This window comes from Phoca vitulina, unplaced genomic scaffold (assembly GCF_004348235.1).
Source record: "Phoca vitulina isolate PV1807 unplaced genomic scaffold, GSC_HSeal_1.0 scaffold94, whole genome shotgun sequence".
Classification (NCBI taxonomy): domain Eukaryota; kingdom Metazoa; phylum Chordata; class Mammalia; order Carnivora; family Phocidae; genus Phoca; species Phoca vitulina.
Genome location: NW_022589797.1, coordinates 1,844,167 through 1,856,473, shown reverse-complemented (window position 1 = coordinate 1,856,473; position 12,307 = coordinate 1,844,167). Strand labels below are relative to the sequence as shown.

General features: G+C 42.1%; 1 protein-coding gene across 8 annotated transcripts in view; it reads left to right on the top strand.

Moving 5' to 3' along the window:
• UNC13B (unc-13 homolog B) overlaps window positions 1-12,307 on the top strand; it is a 217,069-nt gene that overhangs the window by 159,346 nt on the left and 45,416 nt on the right. For 2 of the 8 annotated variants that reach the window (XM_032396857.1, XM_032396858.1), the window contains exon 1: window positions 464-2,951. The exons of the other annotated variants lie outside the window; for them this stretch is intronic. In XM_032396857.1, the coding sequence (XP_032252748.1) occupies window positions 698-2,951 (2,254 nt within the window). In that variant the 5' untranslated portion in view covers window positions 464-697. Of the gene's footprint in view, window positions 1-463; window positions 2,952-12,307 lie in introns of those variants that run through there. 8 annotated transcript variants of the gene reach the window in all.

Sequence of the window (12,307 nt, the reverse complement as noted above, 5' to 3'; positions counted from 1 at the left end):
GGCAGGAACCAACGTTGGAGTTGCTGAGTTTTCAGCAGAACATCTGACTGGGAAAACAAACATTCCATGCCTTGTTGCTGTCTTTCACTGTGTATGTAATTTGAGCTTTGGTAGTTAGGCATCTATTTGTTCATTCCTGAATCAGACCCTAGTGTTGAATTTTGTAAAGGTTCAGTCACTCATTGACCTTACCCACCTACTTCCCAGGAGTTTGTCTTAATCTTGATGCCTTTGGGTACTTGCCCAGAACACAAGGACTTGATACATCAATACCCTGATGGGAAGCCAAGGAAAGAGAAGTGACTGCCTACAGCTTTGAAGGCCAGCAGTGGGAGACAGGTCAGGGTTGACTTCTGCAGTCTTAGAAGGTAACATTATTATTCCTGCTTGACAGTTTGATTCGGATTTAAAACTATCCTGCTGCTTTCTGACCTGAGTGCACTATTTCCCTTTTTCACTAGCTGCAGGATAAGAGTCAAGCCAGGATCCAGGGGCATGTACCAGGTTTGGAGACTACACATGGGATCATTCCAGGCAGTACTGTGGGCTAATCCCAAGGCATCACCCAGCCATAATTGCTAGAAAAAGACTGAAAAGAGCAGGGCAGTATATTGTCTTCTAAGACAGTCTCTGTTAAGCACCCTGACCAGAAATAAGAGGAAGAAGCAAGAAAATACCTCAGACCCTGAGGGAGAAAATGAAACGATTGTTGCAAGAGTCAGAGGAAGAAATCATGGTCACCTTGGGACCCTCCTCCAGGCTTTCCCCAGATAAGCCTAAGTCAGAGACTGTGTGTGGCATCAAGAGCAAGTCCTCAGGCCCTATTGAATCCTTACCAGAGGATAGCTCCCTGCTCCCTCACTGTGGGTCAACAGCCTCAACCATTGGTGGGGATAGAGATGGGGGCCTGGCCCAGCATTGCAGCTTTGAGCAGCAGGCTGGCAGCCAGTTTCCTCTGGGCTCTACTGTCTGTGCTTCGGGATCTGGCTCTCAGGACCTCTCCTCTGTCAGCATTAGCACAAGCTGTCAAGAGCCCTCAGAAAGGAATCAAGCCAAGTCCCTTTTGTCTAGAGGCTATCACCAAGGCTGCAGCTGTGAACAGCGAGAGCCTTTGGGGGATGTAGTAGACTATATAATCAGAGAGCTACAAGGCATCAGCCGTCTCCAAACTGAAATTGCTGAGCTGCAGCAACACTTGAGCCAAGTCCGGGGTTCAGTGGATGAAGTGTCTAGTTGTGTAGACTCAGTTCTGAGTGAAATAGAAGGCTTGCAGGTGGGCAGCAGCTCACTGGCCAAGGTGTGTGTGGGGGAAATGGCCCAGGAACCCCATGTGGACAGCCCCGGTGAGGACGCCATTCTGTATCTGTATGGACTTCCTGAGCAAGATGGGGAAAATACCGTGGAGCTGGTACACAGCTTCCTGGCCATGCACCTCTGTGTTAACGGCATGCAGTGCAACAGGTACATCAAAGAAGCTTACAGGGCAGGCAAAGCCCCAGCCCCCAGGCCTACTGTTGTGAAACTTGCCCATATAGAGCATAGGGACTTCATCTTGCAGAAATCCATCCTTTTGCAGAGTGTAGGGGTCCGGATTGCCACCAAAGAAGAACCAAGCTGGCCACAGTGCTATAAGAATCCCCAGAAGGAGTCTCTATCGTTTTTGCAACTTCAGGATCATAATGCAAATTCTTTAAACCAGCATGAACCACTTTTTCAGATGGAAACAGGGGACCCAGGAGCATGTCAAATGAGGGCTCAGAATCAACACAAAGAACCTCAAACTCCTAAGCAGCAAGGCCTTTGCTTTCCACCCAAGAATAATTTCACAAAGCCAAGCGATATATCTAAGCCAGGAGATGAAGTAAAAGGAACATCAGGAGCCTCCCAAGTTATCAGTGGCAGTTGTGGTGAGCTGACAGGGAGAGAAGCTTCTCTGTCCACCTTTCATCAATTTGAGGAACCTTCCCCAGTGTTAATCCCAGAAGAGGAGGGCTCTGGGAAATCCCAGGTTTTCAAACAGTCCAGCCAAGGATTTGAAACAAAAAGAGCAAATAACTGCGGCAATAAAAGTGAGGCGGGCAGCTGCCTGTCACTGTCTGGGTTACTGAAGACAGAAGACAACCTCCTGGCCTGTGAAGCTGGGCTTGGTATTCTGAGCTCAAAGCAGCTAGAGGACCTTTTGACAGACAAGTCCAAAAGGTTTGCAACTCTGAGCCATGACCACATGATGGAAGAAATTATCGTAGGGCCTGAGACCTTCAGTGACATGGTTCATATTGACTTGAATGAAGAGGAGGAACATGCTTCTCGGGTCCTTAAAGATGTCTTTGAAAAGTCATCTTGTGGTCTGGTTGGCTTGCAGGAGGATGAAGATGTAGAAATTAAGTTTTACAAAAGCAGACTGGGCCGAGCAATTCACCACTTCCGTTCAGCTCTGCAGGGCGTGTTTCAGAAGCTGGAGAATAGTGGGTCCATCAGTCCTGAGGACCTGGAAAGCAATGAAAGTGGTTCTCAGTCAGAGAACAGTGATAGACTTCTTGGGACAGTGAGTTCAGAGGGTGCCCAAGATTTCTCTGTGGAGAGCCCTGGGAGTCAGGAGAGTGAGAGCTTGCTCAGTGTGGTCTCTGGTGGAGTGGGCATCCCTACACAGAGAGACCAAACCTTTCAGGATCCCAGCAACTTCTCTCTTGCTTCTAACTCTTCGCCTATTGCATATTCATTGCCAGGTTTTGCTCTGGCTCCGTTTCTGGGAGGTGAAACATGTTCCAGGCCCGAATCTCCCAAGCAGGGCAGACTAAGCCTAGAGCAAGTGTGTGCAGAGACCATCTACCTCAACAAGTGCATCAACAATTTTAAAAATGTTCTGAGAGAGAAAAGACTGAGGCAGAAAAAACTTTTGCATGAGCTAGTACAGAAGGCAAACCATGTCTCAGTAGAAGACATACACTCAGGTATTCTAAATCTATATTTAATGGGGTCACAGCTCGCTGGGTATGGCCTCCATCAGGCTAGCGTGAGACCCAGCTTGGTGGTGAGTTTCACAAGGTGATGGGGGAGGTCCACAGCTTAAATCAGTCTAAATTACTTGAATACAGATTTTAAGCTAATCCTGTGGGAACTGGAGTGCAAGAGGGTTCTAAAGCAACAGGAAAGGAGTTCCTGCCTCTAGGAAGCTTCCAGTCTATGGGGGGTTGAGGGCGGCTTTAGAAACTACCTTTCCAGGGCACCTGGGTGGCTCAGTTGTTAAGCGTCTGCCTTCGGCTCAGGTCATGATCTCAGGGTCCTGGGATTGAGCCCCGCATCGGGCTCCCTGCTCAGCGGGAAGCCTGCTTCTCCCTCTCCCACTCCCCCTGCTTGTGTTCCCTCTCTTGCTGTGTCTCTGTTAAATAAATAAAATCTTAAAAAAAAAAAAAAAAAGAAAGAAACTACCTTTCCAAAGAGGGAGGAACATGTGGGTAGAAGTAATTTACAGCTGCAGGACTTTTAGGATATGCCACTGTAAAGTAGGTGTGGTGTAGGAGGCAGGAATGGGCATATTGCTCACAGGCACTGGAGGGGCTAATGCAAACACTGCATTTTAAAATTATTCTTCATGGGTTTCATGCTGAGATAAGATTGCCATTTCCCCAGCAGCTGATGGGCCATTGTGGGAATTTCTCTTATCCTGACCTTTCTTCTTCCCAGTACTGGACTTAACACAGAACCTTATTTTCAACTTGAAGCTGTCCAGTGCTTGCCCTACCCAAGAACCCGACTGCCTTTCACAGGTCATATTCCTTTTCTTCCATCTCTGGCTGAAGGCTCCTCACCTAAACTGGAGAATGGAATGGTTTTGACTCAAGAAATGAGAGTACTTTTTTTCTAGGCAGCGTGGAGATATGTAGTTTTAAAATTACTTCTCCCAATCAAAATTAAATATATCCAAAGAGCATATGCTGTATTCATCCAGTTTTAAATGTAAATGGGGTTGTCCTCCTATGCATATAACCTGATTAATGTTTCTAAGGGAGAATTAAAATTATGAAACATATTGTGTTGACAGAGGTGTGAGGGAACAGGCACTCCTGCATTGCTGGTGGGATGGGAGTGTAAATTGGTATAACCTCTAAGGAAGACAACTGGCAAAATGTATCAGAATTCTGTATACCCTTTGAACCCTAAAATCACTTCCAGGAATATATCCTGTAGGTTTATTTTCACATGTGGAAAGAAACATTTTCACATATGTTCTATTTTTGAAGCATTGTTTTTAGTAGCAGAGAGTGAAAACAACCTAAATGTTAAAGACTGGTGAGGGGCGCCTGGTTGGCTCAGTTTATTGAGCTTCACTCTTCGCTTTGGCTCAGGTCATGATCTCATCGGTCATGGGATGGAGCCCTGTCTCTGACTCTGCCCTCAGAGGGGGAGTCTGCTTGAAGATTCTCTCCCTCTGTCCTTTTTCCCACCCAGGCGTGGACGCACACACATACTCTCTCTCAAATAAATAAATCTTAAAAAAAAAAAAAAAAAAAAAGGACTGGTTAAATAACCTCCTGGCAGATCCTAACAATGTTGTACAGTATTATATAGCTATAAAAAGAATGAGGTAGCTCTTTACTAAAATGGAGAGATATCCAAGGTATATTGCAATATGAAAAAGCAAGGTGTAGAACAGTATGTATAAGATGTCTACATTTATATAAAAAAGAGCGGGAAAGAATACACAAACCCATAGTGTTTGTGTCTGTTTGTATAGAATATCTAACAAAGATACATAAGAGACTGATACCTGATTGCCCATGGGGAAAGGTATTGGGTGAAAAACTAAGGAGATGAAAAGTAGATTTTTTTCACTGTAAACCTTTTTTATACTTTTTAGAATTTGAATAATAAATATAATACCAAGTTATAAAATTAAGTTTAAAAATACAAAACTAAAATCATATCATGTTCCTTTCAAATATCCCTAGAGCTACTCCTTATAGCTTATGAGAAAAGTCTAAATTCCTTCACTTGACATTCAGGATCGCTACAGTTGGTCTCTAGTTTACATTTGCAGGCTTATCTCTAGTTGTCCCACTATGCTCCACCCAAAAGGAAACTTTGCTGTCACAAATTTGCCTTGTACTGTCTGTTCTCAGCATATTCACATATACATGCTTTCTTTTAGCCTAAGGTGCTGTGTTCATCAAATCAGCCTAGCAGAATTTACTCAATTCTTCAATATACAGCCAAAACATCACCTCTTCCAGGAAACTTTCTATAATTCCTCAGCTGTAAGAGATTTCTTTCTCCTCTTAACTTTACAGCCCTTTTTCCTTCTCCCTGGGCATTTAGAAATTATTACATTACAGCAACAACGGAAACAACAAATAAAGCAGTACTTCCTTACTAACTCCTTAAGCCTTGGTGGCAGTTGATGTTAGGATGAGTACCCAGCACACTTGGGCTTGGCTCTTCAGCTTGCAAAATTCCCCTTCTGAGCTGATAGCCTGGTGGGCAATGCAGGAACTTGTGGTACCTGAGGTAAGCAGGTGGTGGCAGCAGCAGTGATAATGAGACAAAGGTTTTCTGAAGCACCAATAAGAAAGCAAGCCAAAGTTCTGGGTCCTAGTCAAGATCAAGTCTGGTCTGTGGGCTGCAGAGGGAGTGGTTGGAGGGGTGCTGGGCGAGGCCTGACTCCAGCAGCATTCCATAGGGTAGGAAGAATAGAGCAAGGTAAGCACATAGGGATAGCTTCACCCACAACAGCAGCACCCCAAGCTGATAAACTGATTCGGTATTAGTAACAGTGGCTACTACCGTAATTAAACATTTAAGAAATCCGCTTTCTTCATTGCTCTGCTTGGGGCCTTAGGGACTAAGCTTACTAGTAGCTTACCATTAATTTGAATTCTTATTTTTCATCCTTTTTCTTCTCTTTTGGGGTATACATAGCACTGTTTTAAGTACTGTTACATGCATTATATAAAAATTCAATTCTTTTATTTCTACCACTCTACCAAAATAGCTTTTGTCAAGAACATCGGATGACCACAGTATTGTCAAACTCCTGTTCCATTTTTAGTCCTCCTCTTAGTCAGTCAGTCAGCAACTTGACATAATTGATTACGTCCTTCTTTTTATTATAACAGCTTTATTGAGTTATAATTTATATACCACAAAGTTCACCTTTAAAATCCCTTAAAAAGTGTACAATTGAGTGTTTTTTAGTAGATTCATGGAATTATGCAACCATGAACTCCAGAACATTTCTATCACCCCAAAAAGAAACCCCTTACCTATTAGTTGTCACTATCTAATCTTTGCTTCCAGCCTCTAGCAGCCACTCATCTACTTGCTGTTTCTGTGGATTTGCCTGTTCTGGACATTGCGTATAAGTGGGTTCATATAATATGTGGTCTTTTGTGACTGGCTTCTTCCACTTAGCATGTTTTTAAGATTCAACCATGTTGTAACATGTATCAGTACTTCATTTCTTTTTGCGGTGGGATATGGATATGCCATATTTTGTTTTATCTGTTCAGTATTTGATGGGCATTTGGCTTGTTGTTGTTGTTTACTACATTTTGGCTATTACAAATAATGTTGCTATGAACATTTGTGTACAAGTTTTTGTCCAGACATATGTTTACAGTTCTCTTGGGTATATATGAGACGTGGAATTGCTGGGTCATATGGTAACTCTAAGTTTAACATTTTTGAGGAATTGCCATACTGTTCCCCAATGTGGTTGCACCATCTTACATTCTAACCAGCAAGGCATGAAAGTTCTAATTTCTCCACATTCTTGCTAACACTAAATTAATGTCTATGTTTTTTATTATACCCATCCCAGTGGGTGTGAGTGGTATCTTATTATGGTTTGATTTGCATTTCCCTAGTGGCTAATGATGTTAAGCATCTTTTCATGTGCGTATTGGCCATTTTTATATTTTCTTTGAAGAGATGTCTATTCATGTTGAGTTGTCTTTTTGTTGAGTTGTAAGAGTTCTTTATATATTCTCGACATGTGCCTCTTACCACATATTTGATTTGATTTGTAAATAATGCCCCCCAATCTTTGTGTTGTCATTTCACTTTCTTGATGGTGTTTTTTTTTTGAAGCATAAGTGTTTTATTAAAAAATTTTTTATTGTGGTAAAATATACATAATATAAAATTTATCCTTTTAACCATTTTAAGTTTGTTCACATTGTTGTGCAACCATCACCATCATCCAATATCCAGAACTTTTTCGTCTTCCACAACTGAAACTCTCTACCCATTAGACTAACTCCCCATTCTCCCCTCCCCCCAGCCACTGGCAACCACATTCTACTTTCTGCCTCTTTCAGTTGACTGCTGTAGGTACCTTATATAAGTGGAATCACACAGTATTTGTCATTTTGTGACTGGCCTGTTTTACTTGGCATAATGTTTGTAATGTTCTCAAGGTTCATCCATGTTGTAGCATGTGTCAGGATTTCCTTTTTAAGGCTGAATGGTATTCCATTGTATGTATATATACCACTTTTTTAAAAAAGAATTTTATTTATTTATTTGACAGAGAGAGACACAGCGAGAGAAGGAACACAAGCAGGGGGAGTGGGAGAGGGAGAAGCAGGCCTCCCGCAGAGCAGGGAGCCGGATGTGGGGCTCGATCCCAGGACCCTGGGATCATGACCTGAGCCGAAGGCAGACGCTCATCCGACTGAGCCACCCAGATGCCCCTATATACCACATTTTGTTTATCTACTCATTTGTAGGTGGATACTTGGGTTTCTTCCACCTTTTGGCTATTGTGAATAATGCTGGTATGAACATGGGTATATAAATATCTCTTTTGAATCCTTGCTTTCATTTCCTTTGGGTATATAACCAGGAGTAGAATTGCCATATTGTTTTCTATAGGGGTTGCACCATTTTGCATTCCTACCAACAGTGCACAAAGGTTCTAATTTCTCTACATCCTTGCCAACAGTTGTTACTTCTCTCTCTCTCCCCCCTCCCTTTTTTTTGTAATAGCCATTATAATGGATATGAAATCGAGTGCAAAAGTTTTAGATTTTGATGAAATTCAATTTATCTATTTTCTTGTGTGGATTGTGTTTTTTGGTTTCATAGTTAAGAAAGCATTGTTGAACCCAAGGTCACAAAAATTTACTCCTATGTTTTTTCCTAAATGTTTTTTAGTTTTAGCTCTTTTAGTTCTATGATCCATATTGAGTTAAATTTTTTATATGGTGTGAGATAGGGCTCTGATTTCATTCATATGCATTTGGATATTCCACCACCATTTGTTGAAAAAGACTCGTGTAGTCTTTCCTTATGCCTCAGTTCCTGATTTTTGAAACACTTTCTTCACTTGGCTTCTAGACCACCTCTCTGTATTGGTTCTACCCCAGTACTATTGACCGTTCCTTCTTAGCCATCTTTTTTGTTTGTTAAAGATTTTATTTGTGAGAGAGAAAGAGAGAGCACACAAGCAGGAGAGCGGCAAGCAGAGGGAGAAGCAGCTCCCTCCTGAGCAAGGAGCCCGATGTGGGACTCGATCCAGGATCCTGGGATCATGACCTCAGCCGAAGGCAGACACTTAAGCAACTGGACCACCCAGGCGTCCCCTTCTTAGCCATCTTTGCTTGTCCCTCCTCTTCCCAACCTTGTAGCATCCTAAGATTCAATCCTGATTTCTTCTTTTTATTCATACTCACAGGCTAAGTAACCTATTTCAATATCATGAGTTTCATAAGGATTCCTGCATTTATATCTCTGGCCCAGACATCTTCCATGAATGCCAGACTCTACATCTTAACTTTCTCATTTGGATGTAAATAGGCATCTCAGATTTGACATATCTGAAACCAAATTCCTGGTCCTTTTCCGCAAGCCACTACCAAACCTGCCTTTCCTATAGTCTTCTTTACCAGTATATGACACCTCCATTCTTGCAGCTGCTCAGGCCCAAATCCATAGAGTCCTTCTTGTCTTTTCCTTTTCCTTTTGTCTCATAGCCCACATCCAGTCAGGTAGTAAATCTGCTTGCTCTACCTTTAAAAAGTAACCTAAACTCCAAAGTTTATAGCAGCAATGTCCACAATAGCCAAAATATGGAAAGAGCCCAGATGGCCATCAGCAAATGATCACACACACACACACACACACACACACACACACACACACACACTGATATACTGAATATTACTCAGCCATCAAAAAGAATGAAATCTTGCCATTTACAACAAGGTGGATGGAAATAGAGGGTATTATGCTAAGCAAAATAAGTCTGAGAAAGACAAAATCCATATGATTTCACTCATGGGGAATTTAAGAAACAAAACAGATGAACATATGGGAGGGAAAGGGAAGGAAAAATAAGAGGAAAACAGGGAGGCAAACCATAAGAGACTCTTTATAAAACAGAGTTGCTGGAGGGATGGTGGGTGGGGAGATGGGATAACGGTGATGGACATTAAGGAGGGCACTTGATGTAATGAGCACTGGGTGTTACATGCAACTGATGAATCACTAAATTCTACCTCTGAAACTAATAATACAGTATACGTTAACTAAATTGAATTTTAATATTTTTTTAAAGATTTTATTTATTTGACAGAGCACAAGCAGGCAGAGCGGCAGGCAGAGGGAGAGGGAGAAGCAGACTCCCCGCTGAGCAGGGAGCCCGATGCGGGGCTCAATCTCAGGACCCTGGAATAATGACCCAAGCTGAAGGCAGCCGCTTAACTGACTGAGTCACCCAGGTGCCCCGAATTTTAATATTTTTTAAAAAGTAACCTAAACCGGGGCGCCTGGGTGGCTCAGTCGTTAAGTGTCTGCCTTCGGCTCAGGTCATGATCCCAGGGTCCTGGGATCGAGCCCCACATCATGCTCCCCGCTCAGCGGGAAGCCTCCTTCTCCCTCTCCCACTCCCCCTGCTTGTGTTCCTTCTCTTGCTTTGTCTCTCTCTGTCAAATAAATAAATCTTAAAAAAAAAAAAAGTAACCTAAACCGTATCAGTATCTCTACCTCCACCATTATCATCCTTGTCTAAGTCACCGTTTTCTCTTACCCAGATGATTTTGGTAGCCTAACTGGTCTCTTGCTTCTACCCTTGTTCTTCCACAGTCGGTTATCCCCACAGCAGTCAGAGTAATGCTTACAAAACATGAGTCAGATCATATCATTTCTCTGCTCAAAAGCTTCCATTGATTTTCTATTTCAGATTGAAAGTCAAAGTGCTTATGAGACTGTAGAGCCTGCAGAGTCCTATGTGAACTGGTACTCAGTGCAAACTCGGTGGCGTTCCTCCACACCATTCACGCTCTCATCTCAGGCTTTGCACTTTCTCTGTGTTCCGACTAGAATACTTTTTTCCTAGAATCCGAATAACTTCTTTACTCACTTCCTTCAGGTCTCTGCTTAAATGTCACATTATCGATGAGGCCTCCCTGATAACCTTTTATAAAATTGTAATAGTGGGGTACCTGGGTGGCTCAGTTAAGAGTCTGCCTTTGGCTCAGGTCATGATCTTAGGGTCCTGGGATTGAGCCCTGTGTCAGGCTCCCTGCTCAGCTGAGAGTCTGCTTCTCCCTCTCCCTCTGCCCCTCCTCCCACTCATATTCGCTCTCCCTCTCTCTCAAATAAATAAAATCTTTAAAAAAATATAATAGTAACTGTAACATCACCACAGGGGGCATTATCTCCCCGCTCCCCCTTACCTGAATTCTGAAGCAGAGTCTCTATCACGGGTGATATGGTGTGTATATAGTTCCAGATCCTGGAACCAAATTACTGTTTTGAATTTTGGCTTTGCCCCTTGCTGTGACTTCAGGCAACTTTCTTAACCTCTCTGATGATCTTTAGTTTAATCAACAAAAAAATGGAGATAATAATAGTATTTACCCAGTGGAGTTGTTGGGAGAAATAAATGAGCTTATTCAAATAAAATGTCAGATACATAATATGTTCACATAGTGTTAGCTACTATCATTGTCTTTGTCATTATTAGTCGTTAGCTCCTCCTCTAGAATAGAAGCTTCTCAAGATTAGGCAGTTTGTTTCATTATCTTTGCTTCATCACCAGCACTGAAAACAGTGCCTGGTGTGCAGTAGGTTCTCAATAACTACTTGTTGAAGAAATGAATCCTCACTATAACCCTGGGAGGTAGTGTTCTTATCTGCTTTTTACAGATAAGGAAATACAGGCTCAAATAAGTTGAGTGCCTCAAGTCTTTTGACTCCCAAGGACAATGAAGTTAAGATTGTTTTAATAATGAGGAAGTATGTCACTTCCTTATAAAATGTATTCTCTGGAAGAGTGCAATCATTTTTGGGAGTCAGATTTTTTTTTTTCTTGGCAGAGTGGGTGTTCTATAGATACACTGCACTTAAAACTAAATCTGAGTGGAAAAATGTTAAGGCATTTTAGGAAGTTAGGAAGCACAAAAAGTTTGACTCTTAGCAAGAAAAAGGTTTTGTTATGTTTGTCCAGTGGATGGGACAAACTGAAGAGCTAGTACAGCAGTTCCTTGGAGTCTGAAAAATGGTACAGACTATTGGCTAAGAGACCTATGTTTTCTCTGGTGATGGGCAAAACACATGTTCTTAGAAGCTGTTGTTTTCTAAGTCCTGAAAGTTCAGATTCCTTTCACTATATACAAATGATAGGAAATGTGCTAAACCCTCAGGCTACAAGGGTAAAATTATATATATATGGAGAGCCTTGTCAGCAGATTCTTAGGCATTATGGGGAACTCTGGGAAGAATAGAAAGACACAAATTAACTTTGACATGATCTATAGTGTATTTTTAAGGTAGTGGAGATAGAGGGAAACCTTTCCAATTTGAATCACAGGTCCGTTAAAGTGTTCCTTGCCTAATTTTCTTTTTCAAAGAGAACAGGGTACAGTAGGGGAGGTGGGAGTAGATGTAGAAGAGATATGGCCCCATTCCAGCAAGTGTCTTTTGCATTTCACCTACATTCCTGTAGGTGCACTGTTTTGGAGGATTCCTATTCCTGAGTTCACTCTTCTGTCAAGTCAGGTGACCCATTAGGCCATTAGAAATAACTGAAAAATTGGAAACTTATGAATTAGTTTCTGATTCTCCCTTTTACTTGTTATGTAATATCAGTGGGTCTTTAAAAGGGAGGGAAAAGAAAGTGGAGGAGAGCTGATCGGCCCAGGTGAATGGACTTGCCTTAGAGAAGGAAACCTGTGGAGCTCTCCATATGTGTCCTAGTAAGCAATGTAGTCTGATGAATAGGAGAAGTAGTAATCTCTGGACTTTTATCTTCCTCTACTGTGGCTTGCTAAAGTCCTTCTGGAAGCATCCATATCCTTTGGAGTAT